The sequence below is a fragment of the Eptatretus burgeri genome, chromosome 8 (assembly GCF_056783735.1).
Source record: "Eptatretus burgeri isolate ZD-2024b chromosome 8, Ebu_testis_v1, whole genome shotgun sequence".
Classification (NCBI taxonomy): domain Eukaryota; kingdom Metazoa; phylum Chordata; class Myxini; order Myxiniformes; family Myxinidae; genus Eptatretus; species Eptatretus burgeri.
Genome location: NC_140968.1, coordinates 72,175,433 through 72,195,270, shown reverse-complemented (window position 1 = coordinate 72,195,270; position 19,838 = coordinate 72,175,433). Strand labels below are relative to the sequence as shown.

General features: G+C 44.8%; 1 protein-coding gene across 1 annotated transcript in view; it reads right to left on the bottom strand.

Annotated features, from left to right (window-relative positions):
- The window catches only part of LOC147022025 (uncharacterized), a 233,652-nt gene that overhangs the window by 107,503 nt on the left and 106,311 nt on the right, over nt 1-19,838 (bottom strand). Inside the window, exons 22-30 of the mRNA XM_085892576.1 lie at nt 17,571-17,624; nt 16,824-16,931; nt 16,535-16,588; nt 7,483-7,581; nt 4,311-4,364; nt 1,871-1,969; nt 1,059-1,112; nt 547-600; nt 202-255 (exon numbers count right to left, since the gene is read on the bottom strand). Of these exons, the coding sequence (XP_085748702.1) occupies nt 202-255; nt 547-600; nt 1,059-1,112; nt 1,871-1,969; nt 4,311-4,364; nt 7,483-7,581; nt 16,535-16,588; nt 16,824-16,931; nt 17,571-17,624 (630 nt within the window). The remainder of the gene's footprint in view (nt 1-201; nt 256-546; nt 601-1,058; nt 1,113-1,870; nt 1,970-4,310; nt 4,365-7,482; nt 7,582-16,534; nt 16,589-16,823; nt 16,932-17,570; nt 17,625-19,838) is intronic.

Genomic DNA, 19,838 nt, shown 5'->3' with positions numbered 1-19,838 from the left:
GATTTAGAAAAAAAGCTTTTACCAGAAAATGTAATTTGGCACAAATATCTCTCACATTAACATCCAAGTACAACATTTATACACTCCACCATTCACTACCCATGACCAAGGAACAAAAGAGTAGCAGCACTACACGGTGCAAATATACAAGGTGGAGGCACAATCTTCCTTATGACTGCTTCCAGCATGATCTGGGAATACCTGGAAACCAAAAGCCCCAATAAAACCTTGTTCTCCCCTTTCGCCTGGCATTCCCTGCAAAAAAAACATAAACACAACATGTCTTGCCATCATCAGTTCAATAACTTTTGTTTCTTTTTGCAATTTACAAATCTGCTGCTCTTGCACATTATCGTCGAGTAGCGTGTAAACACTACATCCTCCGCCTATCAACCGTTCAGCAATTTTCATGAATTTGACTTTGAAAGAAGTTTTTTTCCCACTTTCGATCAAACACAAAATGCAAAAGTAAACGAGAGCTTGAAAAGTGAAAAGAAAATGAGTAAAAACCGTAAAGGGTTAATTATGACAGTGGGAGTAACGTACGGGTGGTCCAGGATTTCCATTAGGACCTGGATCCCCATCCTTTCCTGGCAATCCCTGACAGGTGAAATCACAAACACAAACAATATCTGAGTCGATGCACAAACTTCAATGAAAGCACCATGTAAATAAATGTATATACTGTTGGACCCCACCATTGGCATGGGACACGCTCCTGGAAAATGTCGCTAATAGCGAATCCGCGAATAGCGAGGCATTGATTCAATAGAAAGGGGGGGGGATAGGTTCCGGCGATTAGTGATTCATGAGGGAAAATCAAAAATTATCTGTGAAAACCAGTAAAAAACCGCAAATACACGAAGCACAGGGCCATGAATGTCAAAGCAGGTCGCATTTTATAAACTGCGAATACACAGGGTCCATGAATAGCGAAGCCAAAATAGCGGAGTCCGACAGTACTGTACAGTCATATTATATATTTTCAAGCATTGCTTTTACTGTCAGAGATCTGACTTTTTTAACTGTATATAAATTCACAAAATTTCTCCACTTACAATAGAGCCAGTAGGACCTTCATCTCCTTTAGCTCCTGATTTTCCAGGTTCACCCTGAGGAAATGGAAGGAAGTATACACAGAGGGAAAGGCTATTTATCCCATCCTGACTGCACTGCATCCCCATCCACACATTCCAACATAACATATCCACCTACATAACTACATTAATCATCGATAATTATAATAGCAGCATCATTGCACCAAATGAAGTTCACCCTTCAAGTTTCTGCTCTGGCCATACCAGCAGCATTGCTGCTTTGCTCCAGCATCGTTAATTATATGTTTACATGCACACTTTTGAGCACCCTTTCCTTTAGTTGTCTTCAGTTCCAGTGGTAAAAAGATACTCTTATGTATCATGCTGGATTCAATATAATGATTTTCTCTGTGATTTTGATCACAGAATGGCCAACAGATATGTCCATAAAATTAGAGAGGAGGGGGTTTCAGGGAGGAACTTGCTAGTTTGGTTGAGTTTCAGAATCAAAGGTAGGGGTGGAGAAGAACGAGGGAGGAGGGGAGATAAGGGGGGGGGGGTAAGGGTTAGAGAAGTAGTAAATGTCAACAAAAAGTTTTAACTAATGCCGCTGTGACATCAGACTCCCCACTGGTCTGCTGAAGGTCTGGAAGTATATCACATGAGAGGGGCTTCAAAGCTTACCCAACAGGACATCAGGTTGAATGAGGAACTAATTTTAATTAGTAGAAAAAAATACTTCAATGCTTAGTTAATATGCAATGTCCCCTGACTTTTACAAGGCTCTTTTCTGATCCTGAAAGAAATAACGAGCACAAATTAAAGAGACTCACAAGATTTCCCCTTGGTCCAGGAAGACCCATTAGGCCTAATGGCCCTCGAGGACCTTGGAGTCCAGCTGGTCCAGGAAAACCATCAGCGCCAATGGAACCCTGGAAATGTGATGCTGAGATTCATAAGTGCTGTTATTTAATCAGGGAGTACCTGAGACATGACCAAGAACTACACATTAGTGGTTCCTAACAACAAAAATACTCAAAGTATTGTGCCATGCAAGTAAAAATTAAATTGCTGTTCATAGAGGATTTTTGAGGGGTTAGAAAATGGAACCAAGAAATAGGAGTTTGGGATTTCATCCTTATGATGTGAAGGAAAGGGAGAGGGAATGCAGCATTGAAAGAAGACTCATTTATGGATGGAGCAAACGTTTGTATGTGTGTAGCAAAACAAAAATAACAATAGAAAGAAAGAGGGGGCGGAGTCACACAATCAGCAGGGTAGAGGAACTAAATCGAGGGAAACTTGGAGAAATAAGGGTTGTGGGGAAGAATAAGGGCAAATGGAGAAAACGGGAGATGAACGAGATGGATACAGCCACAAACTCTCAATCACAGAAGTGGAAGGCAAGCCTGTTGTTGGCTTAGCGGTTAGGGTAGCTGGCTTGCGATCTTCAGGTGCTGAGATCAAGTCCCTGTCAACCATTATGAATTAACATTAGGTGGGGTTGATTCAGCCTGTCATCCTTCCAAAGTAGCCAAAATGAGTACCAGTGTACAGGTAACAGGGCATTGCATCAGCAGCACAGCCACACCCCCAGCCAATGATGCTACCCACAGCCTTGTGCTGCACACAAAAGAAGGTAACCTGAGATGGTGGTGAACAGCTGTCTTAAAGTGCTGGAGGGAAGAATGAGATTGAAGATACTGAGGAAATTTGTTCCACAGGTGGGAAAAAAGAGCAACGGATCAGTGGAGGTGAGCAGGATTTTGGAAGTTTCACCAAAAGGGGGTTACATGCAGACTGCATGTGCAGATGGCACAAGAATAAAAAGGAGGCAGCAGAAAAGACAGACCACTGACCTGTCTGCAATGTGAAAATGATAGGCTCAGACACTCTGCTTCATCGTAAGAGATTCCAATGATTTTGAAGGCCTTGGTTTCCATGGCATCAAGCTGAACAAGGCAAGGGCACCAGCTCAGAGGGGAGAGCAGTACTCCTGAAAGTTTTGGATGAAGGCCTGTAAGTAGATCCAAGCTCAGGTGGGTTTCGGAAAGACTTTCGAGGATGGAGGATGCTTAGTTGGCGGCTGGCTTTTGAGGCCAACTTCATTTTTGTGGTTTGCTCAAGGGAGATCATGGTTGATAGTGAGTATCAAAAGTTTAAGTTCCTAAACCTCTTCAAGAGATTGTTATGGAATTACATGGGAGGATTCGCCAGATGGTCTTTTTGGAAAGACAGAGTGAGAGTGTGAGATTTGTCTCGATTAAAATACACACACATTCCAAGTGTTTGACCAGCTTGTAATTCTATCATGGTCTGCAGAGACGGAAGAGCCTGCTGCCTCCCGATCTCCCGATGATCTCCCGATGCTGAAGGATGAGGAATATAATGGCAGAGGGTGGAGTCATGATCAAAGTGATAAAGAGGATTTTCCAGATAGTCATAGATCATCGATGATGATTAAGAATAGCACTGGGCCCACTCCAGCCTTGGCAGGGAGAGGAGATGAGAGGATTCCGTTGAGTGCCACATGGTGGCTACAAGAGTTGAGGAAGTGAGTAAGCCATGTGCGGAGTTGGCCTTAGATTCCATAGGCAGAGAGTTTAGAGAGCAAGGCAGGATGCCAGACTATATCAAAAGGACAAGATGTGCCTGGAGAGACGCCCCTGATCTCATGTCTGATATTGAGGGCCTCCATCCATTGTTGGCAGGTCGGAGCAGCATGTCCAGGGTAGAGTGACAGGGTCTGAATCCGAACTGCTGGTCTGAGATAAGGCCGTGAGAGAAAAGGAAGGATTTGATGTCGACTACGATGATTGATTCCATTACGTTTCTGATAATTAGAAGAAAGCTGAAAGGTCCGGAGTTAAATGGATCAGTTTTTTGTACCATGGTTATATAATGCGGTGATGTCGGCTAACTTCCAAGCAGATGGAATATATCCTGGGGAAAGTAAAGCAGAAAGCAAATGTGCAAGAGCAGGAGAGCAGGTTTTCAGGACCCATGTGCCAATGCTGTCTGGGCCATTTGCAGAATCAGAGTCGAGGGTTGCCAGATACCTTTCCGTCTTCTCAGGTGAAAAAGACAGTTCAAGAGCAGTTATGTGTGACTGGGTAGGGTGGGTCCAGAGAGTGAGCATATTCCGGAGATTGACTTAACAAGGCACCACTAGGTTTTAGAGGAGGAAGACCAGAATACAAGTTTGAAAGTGAATAATTCTTAAGAAAGGAGACAAATGTACAAGAGAAAGGAGGAGGATGGACCAAAACTCACCGGAAACCCAGTCTTGCCTTCTTTACCGTGTGGACCAGGTCTTCCAGTCAGACCCTGGAAAGCCCGACCAATTTTGTTGTATAAACATCAGATTTAGAAAGCTTAACCACAAACCATTTCAAAAGCATTTAATGGATATTTAAGTTTCCTTCACCAGCCTGCAGTAATCCAACATGGAATTGGTTTTACAGATACACCTACAGTATTGTTATCCTCTCAATTGTGTTTATTGAAGATCACTTGAATTTAATATGAAACCTTTTTCACTCTGATTTCATTTCGGTTCCAGCAGGGTGTTTCATTAGGAATACAATAATTTTCTTGCATCCGTGCCACCAAATGGAACAAATTCAAAATTCCTGCCACCTTCAGTCTGACACTAGGCTCAGGAAGCTGTATCATGAAAGATTTTGGCTGACAAATCCCTGGCTGACACCAAAAGAAAGTGGGAATAATTGGGTTCATTAAAGTAGTATACTCATAGTGTGTCCGGGCTTGATAAAGCTTGTTCTTGAGTTAAGTTTCAATTCACTGATACAAATCCCTCAGATGATCTCACCATGTTGGACATCCAGAAAATCTCAATTATAATCTCATAACTTTATCCATCTCATTTGTTTAAAGTTACTAGTGGGCTCGTTGGTCCTTTGGACCAAATTTTCATTGGTCTTCACAGCCTTGTTGCACACCCACCTACTGTACTGCTTGAGCATTAGCTTGCCTTGCACCAAGCCCAGATGTGCAAAATGGGGCCAGCGTGAGGATTATATGTTCGTTATTATTATTGCCATATGATACTCTGATTCTTATTATTGTTGTAAATATTATGAGTATTCATTAATTTCTGCTTCGTTACAATGTTATCATTGTTTTTGTTATTTATTTTGTAATTAGAATGCCATGCTGTGGTGGAAGGACGTATTAAGCTGCTTTATATACTACAACATGGAGTGCTTTAAAAACATGGGAATTCTTATGGATTTTTGTAGTTAATTATCCTAATCAACTCAGGAGGTCATAGCGATCATTTTGGTGTATCACATTCCACATCATAACATCCTCGTAGAACTCCACAAAAACATGCCACACACACACACACACACACACACACACACACACACACACACACACACACACACACACACACACACACACACACACACACACACACACACACCCCTAATCCATTTATAGTGGTGGCTTAAAGATTTACAAGGTCTTCAGGGTCTTTTGCATCTTTATGGTCTTTTGGGTACTCTGGGTCTTTGGGGTCTTCTGAGTCTTATGGATCCTCAAACTTTTGGGTCTTCTGGATCCTCAGGGACTTTTTGCTCTTTTGGGTCTGAGGAGACTTTTGGGTCATCTGGGTCTTTTGGGTCTTTGGGAACTTTTGGGTCATCTGCCTTTTTGGGTCCTTGTGGACTTTTGGGTCATCTGAGTCTGTTAGGATCCTCAGGGACTTTTTGGTCTTTTGGGTCTTTGTGGACTTTTGGGTCCTTGGGGGTATTTTGGTTCTTTTGGGTCCTCTTGGTCTTTTGGGTCTTTTGAATCCTTGAGAACTTTTATGTCATCTGGGTCCTCGGGGTTTTTTGGGTTTGAGGGGACTTTTGGGTCATCTGGGTCTTTGAGGGCTTTTGGGTCATCTGAACCTTTTTGGGTCATTGGGGACTTTTTGGTCCTCGGGAACTTTTGGGTCATCTGGGTCCATGGAGTCTTTTTGTTCTTTTGGGTCCTCTTGGTCTTTTGGATCCTTGGGAACTTTTATGTCATCTGGGTCCTCAGGGTTTTTGGGGTTTGAGGGGACTTTTGGGTCATCTGGGTCTTTGAGGGCTTTTGGGTCATCTGAACCTTTTTGAGTCCTCAGGGACTTGTTGGTTTTTGGGTCATTGGGGACTTTTTGGTCCTCAGGAACTTTTGGGTCATCTGGGTCCATGGGGTCTTTGTGTTCTTTTGGGTCCTCATGGTCTTTTGGGTCTTTTGGATCCTTGGGAACTTTTATGTCATCTGGGTCCTCGGGGTCTTTTGGGTTTGAGGGGACTTTTGGGTCATCTGGGTCTTTGAGGGCTTTTGGGTCATCTGAACCTTTTTGGGTCCTCAGGGACTTGTTGGTTTTTGGGTCATTGGGGACTTTTTGGTCCTCGGGAACTTTTGGGTCATCTGGGTCCACGGGGTCTTTTTGTTCTTTTGGGTCCTCTTGGTCTTTTGGGTCTTTTGGATCCTTGGGAACTTTTATGTCATCTGGGTCCTCAGGGTCTTTTGGGTTTGAGGGGACTTTTGGGTCATCTGGGTCTTTTGGGTGCTTTGGGTCCTCAGGGTCTTTTGGTTCTCCCTGAGCCTTTTGGGTCTTTTGTGTCCTCTGGGTCTTTGGGAACTTTTGGGTCATCTGTGTCCACAGGGTCTTTTGGGTCCTTGGGGACTTTTGGGTCATCTGAGTCTTTTGGGGTCCTCAGGGACTTTTGGGTCATCTGGGTCCATGGGGTCTTTTGGGTTTGAGGTGACCTTTTCGGTCATTCGGTTCTTTTGGGTCCTTGGGAACTTTTTGGTCATCTGAGTCTTTTTCGGTCCTCAAGGACTTTTTGGTCTTTTGGGTCCTTGGGAACTTTTGGGTCATATGGGTCTTTTGGGTCCTCAGGGTCTTTTGGTTCTTCTGAGTCTTTTGTGTCCTCAGTCTTTTGGGTGTTTTGGGTCCTTGGGAACTTTTGGATCATCTGGGTCTTTTGGATCCTCAGAGTCTTTTGGGTCTTCTGGGTCTCAGGATCTTTTTTTGGGTTTTTTTTATTATTATTTTTGTATACCTTGGTCGAGGCTCGTATGAGAGCTCATATGGAACTTTTGGGTCGTATGGGTCTTTTGTGTCCTCTTGGTCTTTTGGGTGTTTTGGGTCCTCGAGGTCTTTTGGTTCTTCTGAGTCTTCTGGGTCTTTTGGATCCTCAGAGTCCTTAGGATCCTTGGGTTTCTAAGGGTCTTTAGGGGAATTAAGGATGTTGGTGGTCTTAAAGGGTCTTCAAAGGACAAAGGACTCTCAGCAGTCTAAAGGATCAAAAGGTACATTCCAATCGTGTGTAATGAATGAATAGACATATACGCAAGTTGAATTGTGACATCATTATTCAGTTTGACGACATGCAAAAAGTAAACCATGATGTGATCTCGACACTGTAACTTGGCTTACCGTTGCACCAATGGGTCCAGCTTCACCAGTCCTACCTGGATCTCCCAAAAATCCCTTGAGGCCTTCAAGACCAGGACCTCCACGGTCTCCTGTAGGTCCCTGTGAGTAAGAGGTTAGTCAAATGATGCAAATAAGAGCCACAAAAGAGTTCCTTATCAGTTTCTTTACATCATTTAATTGATGAATGCAATTGTAACTGGTCACTTCATTCCTCAACTGGAAATGGTAAATAGAAAATGGAATATTTACCAGATAACCTGATGTTTTGATTGTGCTTTAAGAATACGTTTTAGTATTTTCTAGGTTCTTTATTTGCATAAGCACCACCTTTCTGAGGCTGTTTAACACGTCTTTCCTCCAGGGATTCAAACAGGTGGTACACGACCATAACATGCCATCCCTTATCTCACCAGGCAAATCTTTTTATCCCCCTTGACCATACTTAACCGAACCAAGCCCTTGCAGGTTGCAGTGTTGGCTCCTGTCTCTTTCTCTCCTCTTTTCCTGTTGGCTGGTTCCCTTGCTTGTTTTGTCCAACTGTTGCCCCACTGCTAGTTCGTTTCCTTTTTACCTCCGTCACCACACCTTCCATGAGTGTTTCCAAAATAAACGCTTGTATGAAAGTTCTTCAGGTGAAATGTACATCAAAGCTGAAAAGAATGGTAAACTAGAGCAAAGTCGATGGCGTGGCATCACAAATCTCCATGCTTCCCACCTGAAACAAAGTTGAAAGATGGCAAAAAGTTCCACCAGGATTGACCCAATATCAAATTTTGAGTGAACAAAAATCGTCTGCTTTGACCCCTGTCCACACCAAAGTCCCTATGCCCTAGGACATGAACCGGGGTTCAAATCCAAAAAATCGTTACATATTTCATGTGTTGATTGCACAGACCCCTGTTCTTCATTGCGCGGCCCGTGAGCCACTGGCGGCCCCTCATGGGCTAAAGTGCGGCCCCTGATGCGTGGCCGATAATAGACAAATGTGAAAGCACCCGCATCATAATCCGGCATAATGCTATCAAATTGACCCAATGGTTTCAAATGAGTGTTCCAATGCGAAGCATAGAAGTAACATCACTACATCAGTATATGGCAGTATGCAAACAATTATCCTTGCAGTCCAGTAACCACAACGAAAGAAAAAAGTACGTGGAGGTGGGGCCTAATAGCAGCCATTTTGGAGTCCTGCAGGTGGTGTGGTGGCTCTCATATTGATGTCTTATCGGCAAAAATGGCCCCCCTTATAAAAAAACAAATGGTGAAGATCACTGACGTGGACAAAGTTTAATTAAAGTTATTTTAATGTTGGTAATTGCATTTTCTGGTATTACACCTTTTGACCCCACCCCAGGCCACCAGAGTGGAGTGGGGGAGGGAGGATGGGCAAAAATGATACTGCTCTTACACCTTCTTGTCATGTGGTGATCATAACTACCAAGTTTGGTGAATTTCTGCGCAACCATTTAGGAGGAGATAATGTGACAGACGGATAGTCAGACAGACAGACGGAGCCAATTATATCTACTTCTCCCCCCCCCCCCACTCCCCCATTTTAGCTCACCAGGACTTTAGTCCGGTGAGCTTATGGGATCGAGCAGTGTCCGTAGGTGAGTGAGTCAGTCAGTCAGTCAGTCAGTCCATAAACACTTCAGTCATTATCACTTGAACCAAACACACGATTTTGATGAAACTTGACCACAACCTTCATCACCTGTAATATACCAAAGTTTATCGACTGCATCAAAATCTGCGCTCCTTAAAAGGGTCTGGGGGGGGGGGAGTGGTTTACCCCCCAAAATAGGTATTTGCTCTATTCTGTGAAACCACACAAACAATTAAGATGAAACTTGACCACAACCTTCATTACCCGTGATGTACAAAAGTTTGTTCATGGCATTAAAAAAATATACCATCAGAGAAATGGGAATCCCCCGCCATTGAATGAAAAAGGTCATGCGTATTCCAGATAATGAGGGAGGTGAATTGGAAACAAGACACCATTTGGTCATCATCTCAAAAAAGTTCCCCAGGGGTGAGGAACGTAGTAACCAAAAATAAATGAAATCAGATAAGCGGTTTTCCATTTATTACAAAAAACATTTTTTTCAAGATGGCCACCCCAGTCAGCCATCTTGGATCCGGCCACGCCCAAAATCAATAGGGTTCTTCCTTTTCAGGTGGTACATGTGTGACCCAAATTTCAAATCGATATGGCGAACAGTTTATGAGTTACCGCACTCACAGCTATAAATGTTGATGCCCGGACGGACGGACGGACGGACAGCCGGACGACCTGGGTGACACAAATATCCCCCTTCCGCCACGTGGCGGGGGATAAAAATCAAGATCTGAGGGGGTTTGAGAGACTGTTGCTGTTGATCCAGGTGAGCTTCAGGACGTGCGGTCAGGTCAGGTCAGGTATGGGAGCATGTGCCAGAACAGCACGTCGCTGCGTCCACTTTCCGCTGGTACTCCAGGGGCCTCCGTCTGGCCATCCCCCAGGCAGATGCCAGGCCCATCCCCATCTCCTTGAGATGATGGTCAACCTGTTGCAACCATGAGGCACGTGGTCGACCCACTGGCCTCCTCCACCCATGAGACTCCCTCGCTGAGAGAATCTGGTGAGCAGGATCAGAGTCAGGAAAACGAGCCACATGTCCATACAGCCGCAACTGACGCTCACGGACTATGCAGGTAACAAATCTCATCCGAGTCTCTCTCAGCAACCGCTCGTTGGACACAAAATCCGACCAGCGATAGCCAAGGATTCTCCGAAGAGACCTGGTACCAAAGGAATTAAGTCTCCATCTCAGATCCTTGGTCAGAGTCCAAGTCTCGCACCCATAGAGCAAGACTGGAAGTACCAAGGACCTGAAGACTCGGACTTTCGTCCTCCCGCACAGGTACCGGCAGCGCCACACCCCATGATCCAGTGAATCCATGACTCCCCAGGCCCGACCCAGACGTCTATTGACCTCTGACTCGCAGCCAGCAGAGACATGAATATCACTGCCAAGGTAAGTGAATCTCTCCACGACCTCAACATCCTCACCACAAACAGACACAGACAGGACAGCAGCATCCAAGATGTCACCGAGAGCCTGGATCTTAGTTTTGACCCAAGAAACCCGTAATCCCAGCGGCTCCGACTCCTCATTCAGCACCTCGAGGGCCCCCAAAAGGATATCTAAAGTCTCCGCAAAGATGACTGCATCATCTGCAAAGTCAAGGTCCGAGATCTTGACATTCCCAAATGACGCACCGCAACTTGATCTCTCCGACATCCTCCCTAGAATCCAGTCCATACAAGTGCTGAAAAGTGTGGGGGCAAGTACACATCCCTGACGAACTCCAGTAACAACTGGAAATAAGTCAGAGATGGTACCACCACACTTCACAGCACTCTCAGTACCAGAGTAGAGTTCAGACATCAGATCGATCAGTTTTGGTGGCACCCCACGAAGACCAAGAATCCTCCAGAGGACATCCCGATTCACTGAATTGAACGCTTTACAGAGATCAACATAGGCTGCAAAGAGCCCCTGCCGAAACTCTCGTCTGCGTTCGGTGAGGACACGAAGTGCAAGGATACGGTCAATCGTTGACCTCTTTGGTGTAAAGCCTGACTGCTCTGGACGCTGGTGCTCAAGCAGATGGTGGCGAACCCTATCGAGAATTATCCGAGCAAAGACCTTGCCCGGCACTGAGAGCAGCGTCACCCCTCGGTAGTTGTTGCAGTCTTGGCGATCACCCTTCCCTTTCCAGAGAGGGACAACAAGGCCCCTCTTCCAGTCAGTTGGGATGATGCCTGTGTTCCAGGCAGAGCACAAAACTGCATGCAACGACACGAGTGCAGCATTTCCACCAGCCTTGAGAAGTTCGGCATGGATGCCACAGATCCCTGGAGCTTTGCCCCGTTTCAACTGGTTCACCGCAGCCCGTGTTTCCACAAGCGTAGGTGGACCACAGTTGATTCGAGGGTCAGCAGCAGGGATTGTAACACCCTTGACGTCCAACTCGACAGTTGGGGGATCAGCCTGGTACAACCGCTCAAAGTAACCGGCCCAGCGGGCCTTCACTTCAGACTCCTCTGTCAAGAGCCTACCACTCTCTGCTCGAACTGTAGTGCTCCGAGGGATGGGCTTGGATGAACGTAATGCGCGAATTCCCCTGTAAGCGGGACGAGAATCACCTGTCCACAGGTGATGCTCTACCCCCTCACAGATTCCTCACACATAGGCCTCCTTGTCCACCCTCAGTGCACGTACAGTTTTACACCTCAGCTCCCTGAACAGCTCAGCTCTGCCATTCAGCCTGGCCCTGCGACTCTGGTCAATGGTATCCAGTGTCCATTGAGAGACAAAATTCTTCTTTGCCCTGCGGTGAGCTCCAAGGCATCCACCGGCAACATCAAGGACGGTGGTCTTGAAGGCGCTCCACAACTCTTCAGGACCCCCCAAAGCACCCAGACCCCCCAAGTGTCCACTCAGCCTGTTTGCAAACTCCTCAGCTACTCTCTCATCCCTGAGCTTGGCAACATCCAGTCTCAGCTGGGATGGTACCATTCTCCAGGATTTAAGGTGCAGCTTTAGAGTTGCTACAACAAGCTTGTGGTCAGTATTGAGAAACTGAGCACTCCGGTAGACCCTGCAGTTCTGGATCATCCTCCAACGACCGTCAATGAGGACATGGTCAATCTCCTTTGCCACACCGCCAGCGTTGGAATACCAAGTCCAGCGATGAGCTTGTGGGCGCTGAAACCATGAACCAGCCACCCTAAGTCCATGACTTCTTGCAAAGTCAAGGAACTTAGTGCTATTCTGGTTCATAGTTCCTGACCCATGGGGGACCAACACACACCTCATAACCATCCCTATCAGTTCCAGTCGATGCATTGAAATCCCCCAAGACTAGAAGTGTATCTCGTCTGGGGCACTGATCAACCACAGACTCGAGTGTGGCGTAGAATGCATCCTTCACATTGAGATCACTCGCCTCAGTCGGAGCATAAACAGAGACCAGGGAAATGACACCTAAGGAGTGACGAATCCTTAATCTCATAATACGCTCGTTGACCGGTGTTACCTCAATTATCATTGGGGTCAGCTTATTGGACACAGCTACAGCAACTCCTTGGGTATGGTAACCATCAGAGCGACCAGACCAATAGTAGGTGTAACCACCCACCATTATCTCGCCGCAATCCGGTCTCCGAACCTCAGAGAGAGCTGCAATCCCGATGTCCAAACGCTTGAGCTCAGATGATAACAGAGACAGGTGATCATCCTCTCTTAGGGATAGTACATTCCAGGCACCCACCCAAAGGGACCGCCTCAGGTTAACCCAAGGAGACCGCCGTCTGGTGGACGACACCTCAGCACCACTCCGACACACTCTCCCGCAATCTGACCCAGGGATGTTACCCCGTGGTTTCCCTCCTATCAACGATTGGGGGTCCCGAAGGCTTTGCCCCAATCCCATCATCCGGTGAGCTGCCCTGCGAAGGGAAGCTGCACAGGAGGTACTCCCACGGAGTGGGTTTTCAGATTTTTTTGCGTTTTTGCGTTTTGCGGAATGAAGGGTTTTACGGTGGCCGGAGTGCAAATCCTGCCACCAACCTCCTAATAAGAAGTGACCCAACTGCAGGAGGACGTCCGCAGACACAGTTGGGCACTAGATATGGATGGCCGTTGGCTCACAAGGAGCTCCTCCGCCCTTTGACAGGTTTTGTTTTTAATCCTGCTGGGTGTCCATATCCAAACACCCTCCTCACCAGAAAACCTGGTGGGGGAGACGGTTTAGTCGCCGACAACCCGACCATGGAACAGGTTAGTACAGGTTTACATGGTAACTGTAGCAGGTCACAGATCGAACCTGACCTGACAGAAACGTGCGGTCCTATTATTTTTATATAAAAACTGTGGGGATAATAAGTATGGTACCACCAATGCTACTTCAAAATACAAAGCATCCTTTAATCATACTGTCTTATTAGCAGAGGACCTCAACACAGGACCTTTAACACAGCTGATACAAAAGTCTTGTATTGTTCAAGTCATGCCATGAACAAACTTTGGTACATCACGGGTGATGAAGGTTGTGGTCAAGTTTCATCTCAATTGTTTGTGTGGTTTCACAGAATAGAGCAAATACCTATTTTGGGGGGTAAACCACTCCCCCCCCCAGACCCTTTTAAGGAGCGCAGATTTTGATGCAGTCGATAAACTTTGGTATATTACAGGTGATGAAGGTTGTGGTCAAGTTTCATCAAAATCGTGTGTTTGGTTCAAGTGATAATGGTGTTGCTTCACAAACAAGAACGACACTCGGTAGTGTGCATACCTCCTCCACCAGGCTGAACAGTTTACATTTTGGATCCCAAGGAAAGGACGGATTTGGATCCAGACCTGAACCAAAATCAAATTGGATTGTTATTGTCACCTACTCAACTAACTCATCCACCTAGATTTGTCATCACTTGTCCACAACCTTCTGAAATACTCGTATATCATGCTACAGAGAGACATAACGGAAGTAAATAGACACCATGATTTTAAAAGAATTTATTTCTTGAACATTTGAAGTATATTTGATCCATTTTAATACATTTAATACACTAGTATTTGGTTGACTTGCCATTTGCAGATTTCAATGCTTTTACTCTTTCAGGCATAGAACTAATGAGTTCCGAATTTTTCTCTTGTGGGGTTTCTGCCCAGGCTTCCCGCAAAAAGTTAAGCAATTCTGCCCGTGATGTTGGTTTCCCTGAATTTTTCCGCACAGCTCGATCCAATATGGCCCAGAGGTGTTCAATGGGATTCATGTCAGGAGACTGACTTGGCCATGGAAGTCGCTTGATCCCATTTCTGTCCTGTCCGTGGTCTTTTTTGTAGCATGGCATGGAGCTCCATCTTCCATGAACAGAGTGTTGTTTTTGACCATCTGACCAGTGGAGAAGACAGGATGACATCCATCCTCAAGAATAGAATAGTGTGTTGTGTTGATGTTGCCAACACACTCCACAAGCTCTGACCGACCAGCAATCCAGATTGCTCCCCACACCATCACTGAAAAACCACCGTGTTTGACAGTTGGCTACAATCGGTTCAAAGAGAATTATTGACTGGGAAGTCTCCAGACCCATACGCGTCTATTGTCAGAAAATTGAGCAAATTGGTACTCATCTGAAAAAAATTACAGTTTGCCAAAACTCCAAGGTGGCCATCTTGTCAGCCCACTTCTTTCTCCTTTGAATATTGGCTGGTCTAAGAGAGTTTTTCTCCAAGCTGCTCTCTCTCTCTCCCATAGTAGCCCAGTTGATGAAAATACCACACAGCAGTTCTTGAGCGAACTTGAACCTCCTCTGCAACATCTGCTACCTTGCAACGGGGAGTTTTCTCAATGGACAGCTCAACAGCTCGAAGACTCCTTTCTGAGGGCACAGATCGACCAGAACGGGAAGCTGTGGATTCCTTGCCTTCGCTGGTGAATTAGACAATCACCCGATTGACCATAGAAAGTGGAATGCCAAGGTTCTAAGCTATCTGATGCTGGCTGACTCCATCTTCCGATTGACCAACAATTCGTCCTCTTTGAAAATTGGAAAGTTCGTGTGCTCTGTGGGTTTGAGGCATAGTTAATTGTCATACAAGACCCAGGAACTCGTTTCTGTAAATAAATAGTCGATTTATTAGTACAAATCACCGAGCAAAACTACATTATTCAGATGAAATGAAGAAATTTAAGGTGTCTATTTACTTTTGTCACGTCTCTTTATATATCGTTTTGGTCCCATCTCTCGATGGTGAACAATCACTTTAAAAATTAAAAAAAATTATCGTATCCGGATCCGCATCTTAACTGAAATTGAATAATTTCTTCCTTGTCACACACCCGACATGGCGACCAAGTTTCGCCCAAATCTGTCTGCTATCTCAGAATTCCCCACAGGACCAGGTCTTTCATTTGCTGTCCTCATCTTATAATAGTGTACAAGGATCTAGGTCATATTCCATCTGCTTGGAAGTCAACCAACATCACTGCATAACATAAAAGGTGCAAAAACGGATCCCCTTAACTACATACCCTTGAGTTTACTTCCAATCATCAGCAAGGTCATGGAATTCATCATCGCAGTTGCCATAAAGTCATTCCTTTTCTCCAACGACCTCATCTCAGATGATGATCAATTCAGATTCAGATGATGTCACTCTACCGTGGGCATGCTGCTTCTACTCTCCCAACAATGCTGGAGGCTCTCAATGTCAGACATGAGATCAGGGCCATCTCTCCAGACATATCTGGAGCTCTCCATACAGTCTAGCATCCAACCTTTCACATAATTGTCTGTAATCATGTGGAATTCCTTTGTAATAAAGAGGAACAAAATGTTAGCTATCTATCTATCTATCTATCTATCTATCTATCTATCTATCTCCCTCAATGTCTCAGCTGGTGATGCCATTTCCAATTTTTCCCCTTTTAATGCATAGTGCTTTAGTTCCTCTGTGTTATTGGCATTTTGCATCATGAGGCTGTCTCAGGGTCTGTTTCTAATTCACTGGAGGCAAGTTGGTGGTCTTGTGCTTTATTAAATGTGTTTACTGACTATTCTGGTCCTGCTCCTCCTTCCCTCTCACATCTCCAACCAACCCCTGCCTCCCCAAAGTGTCACTTGTTCTCCTAGAAACTCTTACCTTGTTTTCCTCTCCAACCCCTAAGCTTACTGCTTACCTATATTAATTTGTTTTTCTCTTCTCTCGTGTATGAAACCATCTTTGAGCCTGTCTCATGCACTATAGGCTTTCAAGTGTGATGCCAAACACCACCTCACGGTGTTTTAAAATTTCCACCTCTGAACATTTCTACACCCACCGAGACAGTTCCCCCTTTAACTGCAAATCCTCTCCTCTTGCGTTGGTGTATCTGTGAATTCTCATTCACCTGCTTCCCCTTCACCACAATTTCTGTTTGTTGAACCTTTGCCCTCTGTTGTTCTGCTCTTCCATGAACCTTGAAACCGGTATTAAGAAAAAAAATTCTGGCTTACCATTGGTCCATTTGTGCCGTCCGGTCCAGGAACACCTCGAGCACCACGGTCTCCCTAATCATAAAAAAATAAGTGTCAGGGTTAGCCTCATTCAGGAGTGAGGAAAAACTTGCCCTGTATGTCTCAATCAGATTTATTCTTGGAGTCTACAAAGCCATCTGCACATTGTTGTGGCAGTCAGCCCAATTGCTAACTTATATTTATTCTTATCCAGAGAGTGGGGTTTGTGGTTTGGTGATAAAATGTGACATTGGAGGGCAAGAAAGTGGTGGCTTAGATCAGACAATACCATCTCTCCAAGAGGCCCTGGAATTCCAGGAAGGCCAGGGTCTCCTCGTTGTCCACGCTTTCCTTCTTGGCCCAATGGACCATGTCCTCCGATGCTCCCTACAGAGCCCTGAAAGCAAGTGCACATGAATAAGGAACACCAGAGAAACAAAGTAAATTGGCACTTTTAGAAACATATATTTGCAGAAATATGAGGATTATTCAAATCTTATCTGGATTTTTGTTAAATAAAAGACAGAGTAATGCATGTTGATCAATTACTTTTGAAAGAATTAGTCTTTGTACTGTTTGCTACCGATACCTATAATGATGTTTTTCCTACTTTAATCAAGATGGTGGCGAGTGAGCATCTTGTGGGCAAGATGTTTTTTGTTGTTTTTTTCATGAATGAGGTCCTGCAATGGCTACTGTATGTACAATTACAAGTCTATAAGTTTTCTACACTGAAATGTATATGAAAGGTTACAGTTTCTGAGCAGTCAAGTGCATTTCCAAAGCTGGGGAAGACCATGAAAAGCATTCTCCAAATTGTTTTTGTAATTTCACACACAAGCTTACAGTAGTTTCAAGGAGAAACAAAGGTCAAGTTCAAATGTGAAGCACCCTTTCGTACCTTTTACCGATTGAAATGAAGTTTTGATAAAGCATGTCTCCACTGAGGGCCAATCAAAATGAAAGGACAAATTGCTCATTCCACTATTGATTAAGTACTGTATGTTGATGTGAAACGATGAAACATGCAACTCACAGGCGGTCCTTTGGGCCCACGATCTCCTTTGAAGCCACGAGGTCCTTGATCTCCCTGCATGTGAATACACGGACAAATAAAATGCTTTGCATTGGTCTGGCAAACACAACCTGTCCAACCTTTACAGGCATACATCACATGACTTGAACGACGATCTTTGTTTTGCGATTTCTTTGACGACACCGACTGAAAGACTTGGATGACAGTACTTACTGTCGCATCCAGTGTGGGGTTTATAACAAACAAGCGAAACTAAAATTTGAGTCCGGATACACGTAGTATCGTATGGGGTTAGCCGGTGGCCTTCCAGGTGCATCGTGTAGCGATATCTAATTGGGAATGTGCTCTAACTCTATCCTTAGTGTGAGGGTGCGAAAGCTCTTTATTTTTAGGGAAATGTCATCCAAACGAGCACATACTGAATCAGACTCACCCGGAAAGACCAAGAAGGCTTAGTGTCAATTCAAATATTTTTGGAAGAATCACATTTTCTCCATGCGTGTAGGGGGGAACAATGACGTCCCTTTTCCGGTGAGGTAATGTCTGCTATTTATGGCAATGACAGCACGAGGTGGGAACTATCTGTGGAGTAACATTTTCTGTCCATAATGGTGGAATGAACGATATTGTGAAACACTTCTCAAGTAAAAATCATTTCCAAGCTCTGTCTTTAAAGTCGACCACAGGGCAGGAGTAAAACAGGAAGAGATGCTGTATTAACACCAGGAGGTCATGCTTTCTGTAATCTCAGCCTGTCGTCCTTCTGAGGTTGGCAAAATGAGAACCAGTGTACTGAGAGAGGAGCACAGCATCAGCGGCATGGCCGCGCTTACAAGAAATGATAGCTATCCGCAGCCAAACTGCCATATGCAAGAACAGAACCAGGTTCTTCAACCTTGCAACTGCAAACTATAGAAATGTCACTGCAATCTTCAAGAAAATTGTTATAGCTGAGGCCTGAATTATAATAACCTGGTCAGCTTCAACAGTACCATGCATAACGCCATGAAAGGGCGCTTCTTTTGGTTGCTTTATACAGCTTTCTTTGGCTGGAAGAGCACAGGGGTTAACTTATTGAAATCCCAGCCACCTGGGGTAATTGATTATGTGAGAGCTGGTTGGTTATCTACTCCAATTATGGGTGGAAGATGTGATTGTATCTTGTTAGGGTTAGGGTTAGGGTGGAAGATGTGATTGTATCACTCAGCAAGAGGTGAGTACGTACTGCATATTAAGTAAACAATATCTGAATGTGAGTACGTTTATTAAGTACAGACTATTTGAATGTGAGAATGTCTATTAAATGTATACTATTTGAACATGAGTACATCCCATTAATTTCAGCCTGTTTGATGTTCTCCCTCACAAGGAATGTATTGAGACACTTCTGTTCCTCAGCAGCCTTAACTAAGCGTCTTCAGCAACCTTAAGGTTTTGTTCAGTAATGTTCTTGCATATCTTGAACATTGCCAGAGACAATAACATTGTGCAAAATTCCAGCAAATAACTATTATTTATACGCGTTGAACAAGAAAAATGTCCACGTCAACCTTCAACTGCCCTCATAAAGGGACAATTAATAAATCAACATGGTACATCCATTGTATTTGAACATGCAATTCCAGCATCAAGAGCCTTGTGTTCAGAGAGGAAATCCATGCTTTCAATCCAATATGACATGAAATATGACCCACGTAATCATAATTCCACATAATATGACACACGTCCTTTGGGCAGATGGGGCGAGTTAACCTTGGTTGGCAGCTTATCTCGAAGAAGGAAACTCTGCATCGAAATCTGCCGCTGCCTTGTGGTTCAAGTGTTTTTAAACCAAATGCTAAGGGTTTCATGGGGTAAAAGCACCAATCCTTTTTAAAAGAGGTGGTTTTTGCATGTTTTACTCCATGGGCCACCCTTGGGCAAGGTGTGCTCCCCCAATTTTCACCTCCCGATCAGGGTTATGTGAAGCCGTCGGAACAGGTGGTGGATGGCCATGCAGGCAGCTGGCACATGTTGCTAGTAATGGCTGGATGGGCTTGATGCTAGGCTTGGCAGAGGATTTTCTTAATGGAGAACAATGGCTGGCATCACTCGTCTTGCAGAGAGACTGTCCAGAAGAAGGCAATGACAAACCACTTCCATTATGCCAAGAACACAATTATGATCAGAAATCAAAGGGATAAACCAATGGTGCCAGATGATGAGCTCCAAATGGCTACTGGGGAAGAGCAAGGTGTTTTCTTGAGTAGGACTGGCCATTGTACTGGG